At 38.6% G+C, this 21,821-nt stretch overlaps 1 protein-coding gene across 5 annotated transcripts in view; it reads right to left on the bottom strand.

Annotated features, from left to right (window-relative positions):
* Positions 1-2,064: 2,064 nt before the first annotated feature.
* Positions 2,065-21,821, bottom strand: part of CCDC142 (coiled-coil domain containing 142) — a 91,493-nt gene continuing 71,736 nt past the window's right edge. For all 5 annotated transcript variants that reach the window (XM_033954886.1, XM_033954896.1, XM_033954905.1 and 2 more), the window contains exons 10-11: positions 21,309-21,520; positions 2,065-7,864 (exon numbers count right to left, since the gene is read on the bottom strand). In XM_033954886.1, coding sequence (XP_033810777.1) covers positions 7,608-7,864; positions 21,309-21,520 — 469 coding nt within the window. In that variant the 3' untranslated portion in view covers positions 2,065-7,607. The remainder of the gene's footprint in view (positions 7,865-21,308; positions 21,521-21,821) is intronic.

Here is a 21,821-nt window from a genome sequence, read left to right as displayed (position 1 = left end):
GAGTGAGCTATAGCAGACATTATTTTAATTTTTTAATGAGTGAACCTGGCTGATATTCTAACACTGGCTTTTACTAAGCTGCAGTAGAAGTATCTACTACAGGCCAGTGAGGCAAATGCTCCAGTGCCCATAGAATTCTTTTAAGCATTGGAGCATTTACCCTGCCAGCCCACAGTAGAAACCTCTACTGTGACTTTGTAAAAGGCGTCCAAAGTTTGTTTGCTTTTTTAAGATATTTTGTTTAACCACATCAGTTAACATGAACATTTAAGCAAATATAAGAATACATATGCTATAATGTTATTAAGATAATGCTATATTGTTATTAAGATAATGACTATTTTTCCAATGAATAGTTGTCCTATTAAACTGGAGATAGTTCACCTCACAATTTCATAATTATCTATATATTTCTAGTATAACCAAATCGTAATATTTTTATATAACTGTAAAGCTAATTTAAAAATTTATTTTTTAAAAAATGAAACCTTCATCTAGTTGTAAATATTAAGATTATAGCAGCAAGAATGAGTCTTTCTGAAGAAAACCATGATTTAAATCAAATCTTTCTGACTCATGATTTAAATTGATTTAATTTAAATCAAATCCACCCTACATTCCTTCTTTTATTATTTATGTTAAAGCTCAGTATTCATTATTTGCATTTGGCCAAATATTTTTAATTATTTGGATAAATAGTACATGCTAGTCAGTACTGCTCTGGTCTTGTTATCTGATTACATCAAGTTCATTTATAGATTATTTAACCACTAGTGAAAAGACTTAGGTCCTCTTTTACTAACCTGGAGCGCTATAAGCTCCAATGCTGCTCATAGAATTCCTATGAGCGTCAGAGCATATAGCACTCCAGGCCACGGTAGGAATCTCTACAGTGGCTTAGTAAAAGGGGGAGTTCTTATAATGTACTTCACCAAATCATAAAGACATCATCTACAAAGCATTTCCATAAGATGGATGTTCAGAAAATAATTTGTCCTCAAAGACTACAACAGTGGTCTCCAACATGCGGCCTCTGAAATCCATTTCTGCGGCTACATTACTGCAGGTTTTCCAGTGGAAGATGCACCGAGTCTGTACTGTAGCAGCAATGCTGGATGGCTTCATCTGGCTTCACTTCCAGTTTGCTCCACTGGATGTGAAAGCAGCCTGCAAGGCACATTTGGCATCAACCCATCCCCTCCTCCCAAGCCTCTGGATGCTGTGCTGACTCCAGCCTACTAGCACTGATAAGAAAGAGAGTGAACAGCACAGATATGAGGGGGAGGGGGGTCCAAAGGTAGCAATCCAGAGTTGCATCTCTCTAAGTTTCAAAGCCTGGCAGGTCAGGCAGATTGGTATGTGACATGCAGAAATTAATTTAGAAAACTTTAGAATAAAAATGCTTGTTACAGCTTTAATTAATTTTTGAACTTATTTCTAAAGGACAATTGGCTGGATTTCTGTCATATTTTCTTTTTTTTTGGGGGGGGGGGATTAAAGTTATGCACTCTGGTCAAAATAAAGTAAGTGAAAAAAAAAATCCTGCTATGCTGACCCCAGTGTATCAGGGTGAGAGACTGAACAGTGCAGGTGGGCTGTGGGAGAGCAAAGGAGTCACATTTATGGGTTTCACAACTATTAATAAGCCAAAATAAAATATTAAAAATTACATATACATCTAAAATTGTTTGGTGGCCACTGAAGCTGTCTCATGTCCACTTTGCAGCCCTTTACAGGAAAAGGTTTGGAGACCCCTGGTCTAAAACATATAGATTAGCTACCCAGGGTGTTAAAGTGTCACCCATGGCAGTGCCCTTGATTTGTGGATAAAATGTGTTCTGGTATGCAAAAGTTTTCAATCACAACCAAAGGTGCTATTTCAACAACAAATTCAGTTGAAACTCATATAGAACTGTCTTTTAATAAGTGTGTCTCTAATGATTTCTATTGCTTCTTTCTGTGGTACCTTTGTATAAAATGACTCAACATCTAGGAGGATTTCCCTTTCACATACAATGTTGTTCAGAGTGTTAATATCTGCTGAATCTCAAGTGTATAATAGTATCACCTTTTAATTTTTTATTTTTAACAAAATAATTAAAGACAATGTACAATAAAATTGCATAGTAGAAAAGAACTCCATTGGTACACAGGAAAGCAAATCATTCATATAAGAAAACAATCATACATCCTGGCAGTGAACAGCAGTGTCTCATTAATGCTCTAGCAAAACACACCTTCAATCAACTAAAAGCCTCTTTACCTGGGTTCGTTTTGAGGCTAGATTTAGTCTTTCAGAGATGATTCGGCTTGAATTGTGAGCAGCAAATTCTTCCAAAAGAACGGGGCCATAAAGTAAATTGCAATTCTTTATGTAGACTCTCAGTAGACCTGAGATGGACTAGGTAGAATAAATCTATGGTCACGGATAAAGCAGCGTAAACAGAAGGGAGTGTATGTAACTGTTACTTTACCCTCCTCCCCCTCTTTTTTGAAGCCATGGTAGAGGTTTCCACCTTGGCCCAGAGCTCTAAATGCTCCGACGCTCACAGAATTTCTATGAGCATCGGAGCAACGGAGCATTTAGCACTCTGGGCCACAGTAGAAACCTCTACTCCTCTACTGCGGCTTAGTAAAAGAGGGCCTTAGACAGATAGGTAATCCAGTACGGAATGCCTTGAATGTCTCTGTAAATATTTTAAACTGAATTCTATAGCTCGCTGGTAGCCAGTCTAATTTTTTAACTTTATTTTTAGAATTTTAAACTACGATATGCAGGAATAAATCTTTACAGAAGTTGTCACAATAACACAATATTAGCTGACAAAAGAAGTAGAATTATAGAAACATGAATATGCCAACAACAGTCAAGTCCTCAATAAGGAGATTCTAACAGCTCAAACAATCTGAGAAGAAAAAACTTCCTAGTAAAGAGAACTTACTAGATAATTCTAAAATAGGTTAAATCTAAGAACACCCTAAACATTCTTACCATCCTAGGTGTCCTAGACATTGATGCCACTCCATTAGGCCAGATTTTTCCTCATCTAATTTGGCGGTGCCTATGTTGGACACCTAACTCAACCAGGCCTATTCTCCATCCCTACCACCTTCTTTTTCAGATAGGCATCATTAAGGCATTTTTAAGTGTGGGAGGGCACCTCCACTTAGCCATTGCTAGGCATCCTAAGAGTTTGACACCAAACTCTTAAATTGTTTAATCTTTTTTTGATTGGCTGAAAACATGTGCAATTGGTTACTATGCTGATTAGGCCAATTATTTTTTTTTTTATTAGGCACGGATTCTGAACTTAATCATCACTGGGTGACTGCAATTTGAGCCCCTAGCAGCATCTAATATGGGCATCCTTTGTAGAATATGACCCAAAATATCTTGTCCTTCTTCCATAGTAGTCATCTTAAATTGAGGTAAATAATATACAAGAGTAATTGGAGGTACCAACTGAAGAGAAACTCCTAGTTTCCTGGGGAAATTAATCAGGCACAAATTCCTACATCTAACTGTACTTGCTAAATTCTCACATTTTATAAGTAAATTCAAGTTGTCCTTCACAACTGAATTACTCAGAGTATTAATTTTAGTTGAACTCTCTTCCAGTTTCTAAACATGAGTCTCCATTACAGCTGTGTGGGATTCACGATTTTCAACTTTAGCTTTCAAATTCAGGATCTGGGACCCACTTTGCGTTGTCTCGATAGATTTTGGCCCAGAACCAGTGTAATTTTTTAAAGAGTGGAATGACATGGTCACCTTTTTTGGCATGGCATAGAACTCAGGCTACACAGAATGAGAGAACACACTTCAACCTAGCAATTATATACAACTAGTATGTATTTTATTATTTTTCTTTCCTGCTGAGGGTGTAACATATATTTATAACAATATAGGAAAACAGCCTCAAAGACTCAACGAGCATAAAGAGCAGGACAACTGCCCAAATGAACTATGCTTCTGTGGAGCACATAAAACTATCATTGGCTGGTGTTGCCAGAAAAAAAGAGAACAACTAAAAACCCAATTTCTTGTAACCTGGCAGCACTATTTAAGCAGTTTATCAAAAGAAGTCACCCCCCGGCCAGGAAAGCAAAATTATATGAAAGAAAGGGATCTCTAAATTAGAAAATGAAGAGATATTTTTTAAAAAAACCCAAAAAGAAAAGACTTGTCTTTATAGAAAAACTAAGTAAAAGAATATAATTTATCTTAAATATATGGAGTCTTTCTGTTCCTGCTTCACAGAGCCTCTTCGTGCAGAGCACTAAAACAAAATGTTCCACAATGAAATATTTCTTCCTGCTTCAGAAAGTCTGTTTGTGACAAGCACTGAAGCAAGATGTGCCACACTAAAATTCTTCCATATTACATTTTTGTCCCAGCTGGATTTACTTTCAATTATAGTCTCCAATTATACAGTTTCCCATTTTACAAAGCCGCACAGCAACAGCCTCAAAGCCCTTTAAATCTCTATGGGTTTCGGGGCCGTTACCGCAGCAGCCAGCGCTAAACGGCTTCATAAAAGAGGCCCTAAATAAAGATAGAAAATAGAGAAAAGAGGAGACTAGGAGTCTTTTGTTCCTGACCCTCAGTGCCCAGCACTTAGGCAAACAATTTGTGTCACATTGAAATCTTTCCACACTGTAGCATTTCACTCTTGGCTCTCAGCTAAATTTAATCTCAACCTGCTTCAAAAAATCCTTCTGTTTGCTATAACAATAATCAGATGGTCTCTCATAAAGCCATTTTGTTAATACAAATCATACAGTCTTGACAGGAAATCCCACTGCTTCAGGAGATCCAAAATAGAGAGCTAGTTCTTGACAAAGATGTCAGTTTTTAAAGCAGAAGCAACCAATTCAAAAGAACCAATCAGAAATGTTTAAAAAAATGTTAAGGAGGTACAGCACTCTTTCTACCACTGAAAGTAAAGGAATTAAAGAAGTTATAAATTTTTAAAGCAATATTCCTCAAAAGGGCATTTCTTAATAAAATGCTTGCCATTCATTAGTTACATTTAAACCTGCTAATTCCATTGTATTAGCCCTAAATAAGTATTCACTGCTATTCTATCCTTCTCAGTTGTAATTTAATATTGCCACCTCTCACAAACAAGCAGATCTTCAAATGTATGGTGAAACTCCATACAGTGTTTAACCATTGGTGCTTCCTCTTTCTGAGTTACAATACATGAGCTATGCTCAATCATTCTAGTTTTAAACTGGTGAGAGGTTATAACCAATATATGTCAACCTACAGGGATATTGTCACACCCTCAGCAGGAAAGGAAAAGAAATACACACTAGTCGTTTTATATAATTGATAGAACTCAGGCTGCCATATTCAGTAAAGTTTGAAGATGATTTAGTTTTGGAAAACATACATAAACATTATAGTAGTCTAGCCATGATCCTATAAATATGTGATATAAAGTATGGAGTGAATTGATTTTGAAAGATCTGCATAGTGAATTGAAATCTAGGAAGCCTCAAACAGATCTAATTTTACAGAGGGCAAAACACCCAGCCCTCAACACCGAAGAAATTTGTGGAGAGAAGCTTAGCTTTGAGTCTATCTTAACTCCCAAATATCTGGACTGGCTCACTGGTGGGGCCAGATTACCACACAAAATGGGTGTAAATGAGGGGATGAGGCGCAACCTGTAATCCAACAAGCTGTAGTTTTTTGTGTATTCAGGATTAGCCAATGCTCCTGTAAACAATTTTAAATGTCTTTAAGAAACTCATACAAGATGTCAGTAAAAATCACATTGAAAAATACTAATTCAAAAAGTTACTCACAGCCTTGCAGCAAGTCTTCCAGAAGCTCTCTAGCAAATCAACCAAATGTAAGTACTACAAGGTTTATATGCATAGTGGGTAGTCAAAGGTCACCATCAGCTTAAAAGTCTTAAAACTTCAAATTACAAAAATATATCTAGCTCTAAAACATATAAAAGAGCCTAAAAACATCTTATAACATTTTAATGTTAGTTAATGTTATAAGGTGTTTAAAATGTGTATGTTTTTTTAGAATTCAAGTATTTTTACCTCTCTAAGTATGTATTTTTTTTAAATGAATACTAGCTTGTATCATTGCTACTAATTACTTTATTACGTTGACACTTTTAGAAAACACTGCCAATCTCTCAGTTGTAATACAAGATTATCCTTATGTGTATGTTTTAGAATTATTTGGGATACATATGAGTTTGATATGATTTTAATATAATTTGCATGTTATCTTTTACTCTTTGCATGTTGTCTATGAATGGTTTTCATTTAAATACTTATTGGTTTTATACTTTTGTCCTACAGTTTTGCTTCTGACGCAGCCTCCTGGTGAAATGTGGCCACATCAGGCATGTGTTTTTGTCTGAATTAAAATCCTTGCTTTAATTTTCATATTTGTTGATCTGCTGTTTGTTTTGTGATTACATCACAGATCTTGTCTCTATTGTATTCCCTGAACATTTAATCCAGCTTAAATTCAGGAATAGCAATAACCAATAGGAATAGTTTATGCTATAAAGACACCAGGTATATACTACCAGAACCCCACCTGTGTTTCACAACTAACAATTATCAGTATAAAATGAACTGGCAACCTTTTTTGACAAAAGACACTACAGTAAGCTCTAGTATTACAAACACATGAAATGAAGAGAAATACGGAGTATTTTAATATGAGAAACAGGGCCACAAGAAGAGCCTGCAAGCCAGAAGCAATGGTGAAAACAACGAGGGCTCACTGCATGCACATTTTATAAGGTTAGGCAGTAATCAACACAATTTTGGGTGATCAATAAAATTACTAGACATCTCAATTTATTTTGATAGTTAAAAATGGATGAAAAAACAAAAAAATTCCTCAAACATTTCAGTTTTAATGAGACTATCGTATGAAAGATAAACATCACTTATCAGTCTTGAAAGATTATATCAAAACTCTTTGAGTTTGGTATTGCTGCAGCAGTGGCATAAGGCTGCTTACTAAGAATGACATGGGGACAATTTTTTCCCTGTCCCCGCAGCAACTCAATTTCCACATCCCTGTCGCTGTCCCTGACCCATTCCCGTAAGCTCTGCTTTAACCACACAAGTCTCAAACACTTAGGATTTTAAAGTGTTTGAGGCGTGTGCAGCTGAGAACGGAGCTTGCAGGAATGGTGCAGGGACAGGAAAAGAACTCGTGGGGATGGGAAGGGAAAATGAGCTCCCGCGGGGACAGGGAAAAATTTGTCTCCGTGTCATTCTCTATTGCTTACTACAATCTTGACTGTAAATGAGCACTGAAAAAAATATTTCACTGTGTCAACCCAAGTATAGGAATTTCTCAGCATGGAACCCTAGGCCTTTCCTTCATATCTGCTAAGTCTCTAAACCTTCAGTGATCTAATCTAGTTCTAAAGAAAATCTCTAGCTGTGTTCCTTCATAGTCTTGACAAACCAGGCTTTAAAAGCCTGGGTGCAGGAATGTTATACCTGGCAATGTTAGGCACTTCTAAATTCCTATATATATATATATATATATATATTGCACATAAGTTTTTCTATGCTGTCCTGGCCCGTTCTAGAAAGAAACTGACATTTCAAGTTTCTGATGTTCTGTTCATGCAGGAAAAGCTAGGCACTTTCCATTGCCGGCCACTATGTAGACGCAGTGACAACCACTCCTGCTGGTTTATTGTCAGATAGCATTCAGGGTTGCTGCTGCTTTGAATTTTGCTCAGCAGGTCTGCAGTGGCAGAGGTCTGAGCTTCTAGGGAAGCTTCATTCCGAGATGCCTGAACCTCCAAGCTCTCCAAGCTGTTCAAGCTGCTACTGTTGAACTCTCGAGACTGGCTGCCTGTAGCATAAAGGACAAGAAGACCAGTAAGTTTAACATTAACAATTCCTGGAGGGAAATATCCTATTATAATCAAAATCCAACCCAAAAAATAAATGTATTACTCTTCACTGGGATACAAATATTCACAAAATATCAATAAATACAGATCCTAGTGTTTCAGAGATGTGTTCTTTTTCATGATTTTTTTTAAAGCTTTGCATGAAAAATACTTGCCACCAGGAGATATGCAACATGAAATGGTCTCCACATTTCAAGTATCCACTGTAATCCATGTTTTGAAGCTCCCATAGTCCTTGATAATTTTTTTACAGGTGCAAATATTTATAGCTCAGTAAGAATATTTATTTTTTGAGCAAGGGTTTTGTTTATATTTAATATTATAATATTAATATTATATTTTTCATCACCTATGATTTTTTTGTCTGAATTGAAGCAAAGTCCATAAACCACTGTAAGCCAGGTGGTGTTATGAAAGACTGGATCTATTGTTTAGAATCCTGTGATCTGGACTGAACAATGTCAGAAAAGTAGGGATAGCCCAAGGTATCTGACACTCTAGGCCAGGGATGCCCACACTTTCTTAACTTGCGAGCTACTTTTAAAATGACCAAGTCAAAATGATCTACCAACAATAAAATTTAAAAAACACAAAGCACACTGTACGCAGAGAAAATGTTAATAATCAATTATATTCAGGTTTTTTTAAAGAGGTCAAGGCAGATGACTTTAAAATATGCAATGTCACCTCAGTAACAACTATACAAAAATAGACAAATATACCCCCTTCTCTTTTACTAAACTGCAAGTGTTTTTTTTTAGCACAGGGAGCTGCGCTGAATGCCCCGCGCTGCTTCCGACACTCATAGATTCCCTGCGCTAAAAACTGCTATCGCGGTTTGGTAAAAGGGGACCATAGTGCAAAATATAGACAGCAGATATAAATTCGGACACATTTTGATAACTAAGGGCTCCTTTTATTAAGCCGTGCTAGCGGGGTTAACGCGTGCGACTTTTCATCACGCGCTAACCCCCGCACTGGCCTAAAAACTACCGCCTGCTCAAGAGGAAGCGGTAGTGGCTAGCGCGGCCAGCAGTTTAGCACATGTTAAACCGCTAGCGTGCCTTTGTAAAAGGAGCCCTAAATTTAAAATAAAATCATTTTTCCTATCTTTGCTGTCTGGTGATTTCATGAGTCTCTGGTTGTACTTCTTTCTTCTGACTGTAAATCCAATATTTATTTATTTATTTCTGCCTCCTGCATGCTTCCTCTCCTCCAGACCTCATTCCATTCCCAACCAACCTCCAGACCTCACTCCATTCCCCACCAACATCTCTCTCTGTTCCTCCATAAGTCCAACTTTTTCTTCCTCTCTCCCTGCCCCCTCTCCTTTCTTTCTTTCTCTCTCTGCCCCCTTTTTTCTGTATCTCCCCCTGCCCCCCCTTAATTTATTTCTCTCTCCCTGCCCCCTCCCCTTTCTTTTTTTAAATTTTATTTTAACAAGTTGTATTGAATTTTCACAATGGCAAATACACCAGATAGCCAAATCCCCACCCCAAAACATAAACAATCATACTGGTATTCTACAATATAAGGCAGGGTGTCAAAGTCCCTCCTCGAGGGCCGGAATCCAGTCGGGTTTTCTGGATTTCCCCAATGAATATGCATTGAAAGCAGTGCATGCAAATAGATCTCATGCAGATTCATTGGGGAAATCCTGAAAACCCGACTGGATTCTGGCCCTCGAGGACCGACTTTGACACCTGTGATATAAGGCAATACTATCCAACCCAAAATTTCTCCCTCCCTCTCTTTCTTTTCTCTCTCCCTACCTCCCAGAATGGGCTCTGTGATCGACTCACGTTGCCTTTGCAATCTACTGGTCGATCACGATTGATCTTTTGGACACCCCTGCTCTAGGCAAACTTTCTGTATGATGGGATCTGTTTATACCTACTCAGTGCTATGCTTTTTATATGTATATACAAGAGGTGCTTGGGATTTAAAATATGGCTTTTTTTTTGTTCAAATCAATAGTAATTCAGATCAACTAACAATCTTAAGTAAGGTCAGACTAAAGAAACATGTAGAAACTTACAGTCTCTGTGCCTCAGTAAAATATTATGTTTACTGCTTCCACACAGTCAATATTACATATTTACTCTAGCCTACCCCTTTGTTTAGTGAATGGGCTTGAAATTTGCTAGTTGCTATCAGGCTAGTACTGCTTCAAAAAGAGTGATTTAAAACATAATTTTACTGTAGCAGCACTTCTGATGTTAGCTCAATTTGAACAGAAATTTCTCACCTCTGCCCAGGAAGAGATTGTCATTCCCCCCTTCCTGGCACAGTATTTGTCTCCATGGCACATCTTTCCAGTCCCTCTGCAGAGCTGGAAGCCACCAATTCTCTCTCACATTCTGACTTTCACTCATACTCGGCTCTCTCACATTCTCATTCTCCCAATATCCAGGAAATCCATTGTTATATAGAATTTGTTTCCATAATCATTAATGGTGAATCCGGTCATTGGCTGTTGACAGGCTAACATGGAAGTAATAGAGCTTGGCAAGTCATAATTGGTTCAGCTTAATGAGGATTAAGTAATGGGAATTGGTCCTATGATGCAAAGGCCTAGTCATCATAAGCATACACAGCCCATTCTCTGATAGGCCCATTAAAGGGGAGTCCAACAGACTGTGACAGTTGAGACCTTGCAGTCAGTCCTGTCACTCAGAGGAAAAGAGCAGCAGTACTTCAGACAGTAAAAAAAGGCAGGCACACAATACAAATCAGGGGTCTCAAAGTCCCTCCTTGAGGGCCGCAATCCAGTCGGGTTTTCAGGATTTCCCCAATGAATATGCATTGAAAGCACTGCGTGCACATAGATCTCATGCATATTCATTGGGGAAATCCTGAAAACCCGACTGGATTGCGGCCCTCAAGGAGGGACTTTGAGATCCCTGATACAAATCAATCGAATGCAATCAGAGCTGCCTATCTCCAGCCTGTACTTAGATCCCTTCTGTGGAAAATCAGGACAATCTCAAGGGTGGCCACAAGGTGAGCCAGAGGAGCTGAAGCCTGCTTCTATCTCAGCCAGGTTAGGGTGTGGCCCTGAAAAACTTAAGCCCAGCTTGTAGAAGCCAAGCAGAGCAGTGCAGGAGCAGTTTGACCTAAGGGTCGCCGCGTGAGCGGACTGTTGGGCACGATGGACCACTGGTCTGACCCAGCAGCGGCAATTCTTATAATCTTAAAGCTCTGCAGACCAACAGCGGTCAGAAGAAGACCTTATGGAATGGCAGGGTCCTGAGGAATCACAGACCCCAGAGCCATGTGAAGGAATTGAAAGCATGGAAATTACTGAGCCGGAGCCAGAGCTCAGTAACTTCCTACTAAGGAAATGGAAGTGAACTTGACCGTGGTTGGCAAGTATTTTTGTTTTTCTCTTTTTGAATTGAGAAAGACTGAGACATATGGCTTGAAATTTGAAAAGCTGTTATAGTGTAAAAGTTTGTGGTGCTGACAAGATTTTCTCCAAGCTGCTAGAAAGGGACTGCTTGGACAGTTGGGATTTCATTTACCTTGCTTGGTGCATTTTGTGGAAAGGAAAGTTTTGTCTCTTTCCTTGATGTGGGCCTAAAGCATTGTTTTTTGTTGTTGTTATCAGACCCTTAAAGCATATGGCATTGCTGGGGATTGTAAAGTTGGGGTGTGTGCTGTGACATCTGGGTGGGAATTTTTTTGTGCTATCAAAAAGCAGACACAGCAACTTTTGCCCCGCAATCAGCTCTATGGAGCAAGAAGCTGCCAGTGCTTGTGTGAGGCAGGAAAAGGAACTGTAATTAATGTGACAAATCCTTATATAAAAGTGAACTCTTTTGTTTGTTGCAAGGGCCCAGTGAAGGGAACTTTGCAAGGACTACTGAAGTCTGGGCACCTTACTGGGTTGTGGCCTGTTGCCAGCCCAAAGGACTGCTGTGGTGTTTTGTTTTGGGGTTTTTTTTTTCTTTTTGAGAAATGTTTTTTTTCTCTTTGATACTTTGGGCCTGCTTGAAGTAAGGCAGCCCAGAAGGAGTTGGTCTCTTTTGTGACTTGTCTGAACTGTTAGAAGCAAGTGTTTCCTTTTTTTTTTTTTTGCTTGATAATGATGCCTGTTTGAACTATATGAAATTACCTGAGGGTTTTGAGCTATCTACCTTTTGGAAAAAGCTAATATAATAAACCTAAGCTTATCCTCTTGAAGCATGGACTGTTTGAGAAGTTTTTATTTCTTCTGCTGAAGGGTCATTCTCCCTTTAGAGTGGCACGTTAGTCTTGTTGAAGCCACCCACCACGGCACTACGGCTACCCTAGCGAAGGCCGGGTGGATGACAAGACCTGCCCTCTGACCACCTTCATGGGTGGGCATAATTGTCCCAGATCATTATGACTTAAATAGCCTTCCACCATGGTTCTTCTATCCCATGATCTCACCCAGAATAAACAATCCAGCTCCATGCTGCAATGTTTTTCAGTATACCAGCTTGGATCAATAATGTTAACAGCTTAATTCTCTTAAAGAAAATACAGTTCAGGCCTGATCTGGACAGCTATGTAGCAAAGCCTAAATTTAATCTAATTTCCCGATAGCACACAGTCCCCAAAACCACCCCAAGACTAACCTTAACATCTGATATGTGCCACCCCAGGGCAGCTCAAAGCCCTCCCCTCATTTCTCATGTCTATTATTTCTCTTACCCCTTCCCTTGTGATAATCAGCACCTCTCCTTCTCTACACCCCCCCACCCCATGGTATCCAGTATCTCTTTCCTTTCCACAAAGCTGTTGAACACCTCTCTCTTTCCCTAGCTCCTCCCCAAATGGTATCCAGCATCTCACTTCTTTCCTGTCCTCACCTCTCGTAGTACCCTGCATCTTTCTTTTCCAGAAGTTCATAGGGGGCCAATAATGTTATAGAACTGAACCCGAGTAGCATGGGGACTAAGAAATATATTAAAAGAGAAGTGACCTAAGGACTGAACCTTGAGATACTCCATAATTTAAAATATAAGACAAAAAGGAGAATCTATAGATGACATCACAACTAGTCCTTTTTCAAAAAATGAAATAAATCATTCTAGTACTTGTTCTCCAATCCAAAATTTAGCCAGTCACATAGCTATTAGCTGATGATCAATCAAGCCAAGTGCAAAGAAAGATCCAAAGTTAGAAGCAAGATAATTTTCTTGATCTAGGATGTTACATATATCTTTCAGCATAAAAATCAAAACAGTTTGTGCTAAGACTCTTATGAATTCCTGACCACTTGGAATGAATAAATAAAAGGTTTGTCAAGTGTTAGAGAATATGAGAGGAAGTGACATCACTGGGCCGAATGGCTGCTTAAGCCTGTGGCTCCTCACTGGCCCAAAGTAATCCATACACATAGCAAGCTTAAACTGATTTGAATGCTTTTTTGGTGGATTATTCTTCCTTACCTTTGCATTCCATCGCAGTTATGAGTAAAAAAAAAAAAAAAAGCTTTCTGACCTTCAGGATTCAGCATATTAGGGAAGCAGTCAACTACAATGTAAGGCAGAGAATATGGTGTCTATCAAGGTTGTGAATTGATTCTATTGCTTTGGTGCCGGTAGCCGAGACTGCACATTTGGGTCTGAGCTCCAAGCGGATACTGCAGTCTTAGGCTCCCGCATCGTCATTTGAACAGCAAATGAAGGATCAGGCAGCTAAACTTTCCTCTCAGGAGAAGAAACTTGAATATTCACAGCAGCAGGGGGAACTCCTTGACAGAATTGAGGATTTGTAAATAAGAAGTCAACAACAGAATGTATAATTTAGAGGTTTGCCAGATAGTCCTGAATATTTGGACTGCATGTCGGTAATGCAGAAACTCTCTTTTCATATATTCTCTCTTAATCAAGTCAATATCCCCACCACAAGATGTAAAGACTGACCGGATCTACCATGCATTGGGTCTAGCACACACAAATCTCCCGAAAGATATAGTCAGGGGCAGGATTGCATCAGAGGGAACGTGCTTCCGAGGACTGTGGCAGCCTACAAGGATTGCGTAGAGCACCAGCGATCCTCTCTGCAGGCTGCAGGTAAGAGTGGGAGGCCCGGGGGAAGCTGGAGGACCTGCAAAGAAGGGGGGGGCAGGCCTTCGGGGAAGGGGGCCCTGGTCTAGAAGTACATGGAGGGAGGTAAGGTAGAAGAGGTGCTGCTGGACCTGGCAGAAAGGGAGGGAAAGGAAAGGTGCTACACACTGGAGGAGAGGATGAGATGGCGCATGGGAAGAGAGCATGTTGGGTTGGGGGGTGAGAAGGAGGGTTGGCACTCAAGGGAAGAGGCAAGGACAAAGAGAGAAAGCATGCAGGAGGCAGAAAGTATTGGACTCATGGAGAAGGCAAGATGGATGGGGAGGCAGAAAGGAGTTAAGGAGAAATGTTACACTGGGAAAGGAGGGAAAGATGCTGGATGAAAGGGTAGTTGAGAAAAGGAGAGATGATGGATCTGGGGATGGTGGGGTTCATCAGCTGCGTGGATGTAGATGAAAAAAAGGGAAGATGCCAGACTTCCAAGGGAGGGAAGGGAAACGGAAGGGGAGGACAGAGATGGAAGATGGATGGTTAGCACGGAGAAAGGAGACCCTGGCAAGTGACTTAGCAGAAGACAACCAGAGCCTGGGACCAATAAGATTTGAATAATGACCAGACAACAAAAGGTAGAAAAAATAATTTTATTTTCTGTTTTGTGATTACAATATGTCAGATTTGAAATGTGTATCCTGCCAGAGTTGGTGTTAGACTGCAAACGTGAGCTAGGATTTAACAGAGAGAGGTAAAGTCTTTTTTGTTTGTTTATTTTGTTTACACCACAGAGCCAGTGTGGGTAGGAGAGGGCAAAGGGGATGAAGAGGCTATAAAAGGGGTGAAGAGGCAATAAAATAAACCCATAAAAATGTAAATGTAATTGTCCAACTGGACCCTACACAGTTCATGTTTTGGCATACACGCCTTCCTCAGGGGTCCAATGGATCTCAAATGCAATTTTTCGTGTCACTTTTGCTTGTCTGCAATGATTTCTGACTACGTTTAAAGACAATTATTTTTATTTTTATTATTAGTTTTATTTTATTTTTCTTTCCAGCTTATGATTTATCTTAATCTTATCTATTGTTTTACCTTTTGTCTTTGTTTTGTTCTATTTCTATCATTTAAATTTCTCCAGAATTCTACTGTTCAACGGCTCCCCCTTCTGCTTCTATTCCTTTCTCTCCTCTCTTCTACCTTCCAAAGTATTTAGATCAATGCTGTCTTGTTAAAATGTTTATTTTATTTTTATTTTTCCTCTAACTCTACTTTTCACTTCTCTATTACCCTCCAGGTACTTTAGTTAGATTGTGAGCCTTCGGGACAGTAAGGGAATTTTTCAAGTACCTTTCTTATTTCTAATCTTAATGTATATTTTCTGTAAACCGCTTAGAACCTAACGGAAGTAGCGGTATATAAGAAATAAATTACATTACATTACATTACAATTAGACTGTTTTCAGTCCATTTCTTTATCTGTGCATTTGAGATCCATTGTACTCTTGAGGACTATTACATTTGCATTTTTATGGTTTTAATGTGTAAGAATGTATAATAAATCAATCTCAGAACATCAGTATCCACAGCTTTTTGTTTTCATCGTTAGATTGATTTTACTGTGATCATAGGGTCTTCTTCTCTTTTGTTATAAAATAAACACACCAGGATGTTTGAAAAAAACACCCACTTGGGCAGGAAAATCGAATCGAAATATCGATTCAATAGGCTGTATCGAATCAAATTTTTTTTTCCTGAATCGGGCAGCACTAGTTTCCACCACTAGATAACATTGCAGCAGTTAAATATCATCAGCAGAATAGAAGGGCACTGAAGGCTTTTACTCGTAGGTTCAGTTTTGTTTATGCATGGAGATTTTCTCATTCCCGTAAGTTACGGCGGACTCCGTCTCTGGCAGTATTCAAGGCCCAGTTAAAAGCCCACCTCTTCTAGAGTGCTTTCGACTCCTAACTCCTCTAACCTTGGATTCTGCATCCACAACCCAATAGGTCATTTCTGTCTGTCCAAGTTAGATTGTAAGTTCTCCAAAGCAGGGACTGTCTACTAAATGTCAAAATGTACAGTGCTGCATATGCCTTTTAGCATTATATAAGTAATAAATAGTATTCAAGTTTATTCATGTTTTTTGATTAAACGCTTATCCAAAGGTACTAAGCGTTGTACAAAGATTTAAAAAAAAAAATAAAATAAAATAACAAGGACATTAACATTTTAAGAGATTAAACATACATAATTCTTTATGAGACATACTTGGGTAACTACTTTATTAGCCATGAGAGACAATAGGAAAAAGGGGAAAAACTACAATTTTTAAGAAAAGGTACATAGATGGTAAACACATAAGAGGTGGGAATGAAGAATTGCTGGCATAGATATATATCAAGTTTGGAAACTGTTAAAATTATCAATACTAGAAATTGTTAAGATTAATTTGTATTGTATTTTCAGTTAAAAGTAGTGCATTTTCAGTTAAAGGCATCTTTAAAAAGAAAGCACTTTAAACTGCTTTTGAACTTCTGCGGGTTTAGTTCGGTTCTTAAATATAGTGGAAGAGAATTCCAAGTCGTAGGAGCTGTTACGGAAAAAATAAGAGTACGACGAGTTCCAATTATTTTCAGGGAAGGGACATTAAGGGTGAACTATGCAGTAGATCTAAGGGCTCTAGGGGGATCATACGGAATCAAAAGTTTGAATAGTAGTAGTATATTCTCCTGTTTATAAGTCCTATTCAAGAATTGATTTTATTTTTATAGATAGGCAAATTGTGGCTGCTTTAACTGATGTGGAGATAGAGGTTAGATCCTGGCCAGACCATGTACCAGTAATTGTAAACCTTTCCCTGGGAGAAGTGATAAATCCCTTAGATTTTGGAAATTAAATGAGGGCCTGTTTTTGGGAAACTCTTTGGCCAGGATTCTAAAAAAAAAAAAACCAACCAAAAAACCTGCGTTAAAAAGTGATGGTCTGCTGCCATTCTGCTAGTGAATTTAAAAATGTGAGTCATTCTCCCAAAAACGCTCATGTAAATGAGTTTGGCGGAGAGTAGCAAAGACTCGTTAAATTGGTGCAGAAAAAAAACATGAAAAGATAAAAAACAAACAAACCCAAAATACAACAACAGCAGGAGAGATGCCCACTTTCTCCCGCCACAAACAACCCCCCTCCCTGCAGCAGCGGCAACCTCCCCCCTTGCTGCGGGGGAGATGACCACTCTCCCCCTGCTTCCGACGCCCCCCCCCCTTACCTCCATGTAGATGTCTGACTGGAGGGATGCGGATTCTCTCCACCCTGCTGGCCCACTGCTTTAAAATGGGCCTTCCCCTCCCTGGTGCATCCTGGGATGTACCGGGGAGGGGCCTGAGGCACTGATTGGCTGAAGTTGGTTAAGGCCCCTTCATTAGGAGGGGCCTTATACAACCTGGGCCAATCAGAGCCTCAGGTCCCTCCCTGGTTCTGATTGGTCCAAGCTGTTTAAATAAAATGCAGGAACAAAAGGAATAAAAACATTTGTTTGGTAAGGCATTTATTCTTCTTGTTCGGTTTTGGGGTTTTTTTAGCCCTCGAAGATCAGGAAAGATCCAGCAGAAAAGATCAACAGCAAAGGAGTGCTAAGAAGGCTGAAAAGCCGTCGATGCTGTTGGCAGGGACAAAGGCTGCAAAAATGCCTATAGACCCCGAAAATTAAAATAAAGAAATTTACTTGAAATTGTAAAGGATGCAAAAGAAAAACAAGTAACAAGAAATAAATAATGAAATTAATGAAAAATATGAAACAGAAAATGAAAAACTGACTACCTCACGAGCTGGCATAGGGCAGGAAGGCACTCGTGCATGCACAGTGCGGGTAGTCATAGTTTATTTAAATTTTTGATTAAACGTTTATCCAAAGGTACAAAGCATTGTACATACTGATTAAAAATAGCTGGGAGACAAACATTTTAAATAATCAAATATAAGTCTACTAAACAAACATACTTATGACAAAGAAACATTAGGAAGAAAAGGGGAGAACTACAATTTATTAGAAAGAGTACATAAAAGGGAAATACAATAGGAAAGGGGGACAAGTTAAGTAAATACATGTGTAAAAAAATCAGTTATAGGCATCTTTAAAAAGTAAGCATTTTAGGCTGCTTTTAAATTTCTGCAAGTTTTGTTCAGCTCTGAGGTATAAAGAGAAAGAGTTCCAAATTAAAGGGGCAGTGACTGAGAAAATGAGAGTATGATAAATACCAATTATCTTTAGGGATGGGACGTTAAGGGAATGCTGTGAGGCTGATCTTAAAATTCTGGGAGGTTCATAAGGGATCAGTAGTCTGTCTATGAACACCGGGGTATTAGTTTGTATAGTTTTAAAAGTCAAGCGGGCAACCAGTGAGCTTTTTGTAACAAAGGGGTGACGTGATCAAATTTTTTAGAACTCGAAATAATTTTAACAGCTGTGTTTTTTTATAAGTTGAAGACGTTTTATATCTTTTAGACACAGCCTTTTATATAATGTGTTACAATAATCAATCTTAGAAATTACAAAAGAATGAATTAAAACATTAAGAGATTTTGCTTCAAGAAGAGGGACCAAAGATCTAATCAATCTAAGTTTGTAAAAACAGTTTTTAACCAGTGCACTGATTTGAGGACGAAATGAAAGTTTATTATAAACAAGAATACCTAATATTTTGGTTGTTGGAGTTGATTTAAGAGGGACATTGTTGATGGAAACCGGAGCAATCAACAGTACTTGTTTTAAAAATACTTAGAGAAAGCATATTCACATTTAGCTAATCATGAATTTTAGCTAATTTGAGATCTATGATAGAGATATCATTTTGGTTAGTAGGGTCAATGGTAAGAAGGAGTTGAAGATCATTGGCATAAGCTTAGACAGCGAATCCAATCGATTGACAGAGGGTTAAGAGGGGAGCCAAGTAAATATTATAAAATAAAGGGGACAGTATGGAACCTTGTGGAATGCCAAAGTTAGAATTAAAAGACTTGGCAATTGAGTTATTGAAATGAACGATGGAAACCCTATCAGAGAAGTAGGATTTGAACCATTCGAGGACTTGATCAGATATACCAATGGATGCAAGTCATTGAAGAAGGAGATGGTGATCTATAGTGTCGAATGCGGCAGCAAGATCTAAGGAGACAAGAAGGACAGACTTGTGCTGATCAAGGTAGTATTGGATGGTTGTAGTAATTCCTAAAAGCGAGTGTTCTGTGGAGTGATTTTTTTGAAAACCTGCGTGGTTAGGATGCAGAGTCCGTGTTTTGTCTATAAAATCCGACAGCTGATGAAAAACAATCTTTTTGGTTAATTTAGCTAGGAATGGGAGATTAGCAATTGGACGATAGTTAGCGCAGTCCTTTAAATTATTGGGTCTTTTGATGACAGGATAAAGAATCGAATGTTTCCAATCTCCTGGGAGACTGGCAGTAGAAAGACTTTTATGAATAATTTGGAGCACATAGAGACCAAAAATAGCGAAGTAAAGTTTTAAAATGAAAGGGGGAAGAGGCTCTGTTTTAGAACCCTTTATGTTAATGGAATGAAGCATACGTTCAATATCTATTAGAGATGGTAAGGAGAAATTGGAACAAAAAGCAGTTAGAGAGCTATTCATGACAGTTTCCTTGACACTGGTGATGGCACAGGTGGCACCCGAGGAGTTAGGTTTGTTTTGGGGTTTTTTTGCAATTTTTTAGATCTTATTAAGTTGATTTTCATCTGAAAAAAATCAGCTAAACTTTGGGCTGATGGAGATTCATCCATGAGAGTGACCGGTTTATGTTTGAAATAAGTTAATTGTTTGAGAATTTTGAAGAGGGCAGATGAATTTTTTGCTTTAGAGATTTTTTTTAACATAGAATTGTTTCTTTACTGCATTAAGCGATTGACGATAAGCCTTAAAGCTTCTAAAGCTTAAAGTGACAGTATACTTTTACACTGTCCATACCAGTCTCCGTGGATGCCATCACCCCCATGTGAGAATATGTTGGCTGCTTGTCCTGGGATAAATGCTGTTACTTGGGCAGCGGTTGCAGCTATAAATTCTCCAAATCGTCCATTTTCAGAAGGAAGTTACTCAAAGAATTTGGAAATCCATATCAAAAAAGGAGTCACTCCAGAGATTTAGAACATACCTTCAACTTAGTTAAAATGGACTTTAGTGGAAAATGGAGCTTTTTTGGCCAGTGACTGTAGCATTTCCTATATTGCTAGTTGTGGACTATTGAAGTCCTAAGTAAGGAACACTGCCTGAGGTCTTTTTATTCCACTGTTTTATTTTTGTCTTTGAATTATTTTATGTTGCAGGTGTTTCAAGGCAATTTCCTTACTATATATTTTGGTGTGTTTAAATTTACTGATGAGAATGATCCATAGATAAGACAATTCTGGTTTACTGATGGGATTTTGAAGTCAAAATTTCTTAGTAAGTATATATGGTAGCTTCCATCAGAAGTGCCACATTACAAAAGATTCATATCCAATTCCAAACTGCACTCTTCCTCAGTCAATCAGATGCTAGAGAGACTACAGAAGCAAAGTCCAGAACAGCAAGGCTGAGAACATCAAAGTAACAGCTACATAGTAGAGAGCAGAACAAAAACCAGGAAGAAAAAAATAAATCCCCATGAGCAACAATAAAGGCTGCTGACAGGAACAATCTTACCTCTTGCTTTCTCTTTCAGTTTTATTCCTAATCTCTTTTATCTGCCTAAACTAGGGAAACATTTTCATATATTTCTAAAATCTAGATTAGAACAATGGTTCTCCGTGGGTGATCCCTGGTCAATTAAGTTTTCAGGATGTTCACAATGACTAATCATGAGTGAGATTTGCATATACTAGTTCCACTGCCTAAAAATTTCCCTCATACATATTCACTGTGGATATCCTGAAGACTTGACAGGCTGGGGATCCCCCCAGGACATATTTCAGAACCACACTGTTAGGAAACATAAGTCAGTTTTCAAAAATTTATACCTTGCCTTAATCATATCTACTGTTCAACTCGTTACACTGATGCAAGCATATTATATTCTACACTGTCATTTAATGCTAACAAAAGACATTGAAATACTGAAACCTAAGAACATGAAAACAAACGAAGATCACAAAGTTCATCAGGTCTGCCCATATTTCATCTTATGAAGGAAGAGGAGCTAGTGAAGTGTAAAAAGATGTTTATCTTCTAGTCGGGACACAAGGCATTTTTTGGATATTATGCAGCATCCTCAGATTAGACAGCTAGTCATTCACAGAACATCCTGAGGCAGAGGTTGGGACCACATTCTATATACAGAGAAACAGGACTGAGACACTCACAACATATGCGGAAAGGCTTCCAAACTGGGGAAGACATATACTTCTTATTAGGTGGCTGCTGAAGAAGACAGATGATGGCATTGTCCACTTGATGGAAGATTCTCAGTGATAGCACTGCTTGTCGGGTATCCACAGACAGACCTGAATCCTGTGACTGGATCATATCACGGACCATGTCAAAGTCATTCTTGAGTTGTAAGGCTCCCTGGAGGCTGTATAAAAAACAAACAGTAAATTATAGTTAAAGATAGGAACCAAACAGGATAACAGATCCACAATCACATATACCAATTGCAAATTCTACCTATACCTGTAGAAGGGCCCTGGATGATTTTGAAGATTCATGGCCAGAATCACCTTTCATCAATTCATATACTAGCAAAATAAGAGATGTGCATTTATCCTGCAGGTTTGTAAGAATGACACTACTTCATTTAAAAAGCAGCTAAAAACTCTTCTTTTAGCTCACGCCTTTTGTGACTGACAATGTGACAGAAGTGCAACATGATGAAC

Source organism: Geotrypetes seraphini, chromosome 1, assembly GCF_902459505.1.
Source record: "Geotrypetes seraphini chromosome 1, aGeoSer1.1, whole genome shotgun sequence".
In the NCBI taxonomy this organism is placed as follows: Eukaryota; Metazoa; Chordata; class Amphibia; order Gymnophiona; family Dermophiidae; genus Geotrypetes; species Geotrypetes seraphini.
Note: the sequence above shows the minus strand (reverse complement) of the source record. Positions and strands in the feature narration are given on the sequence as shown.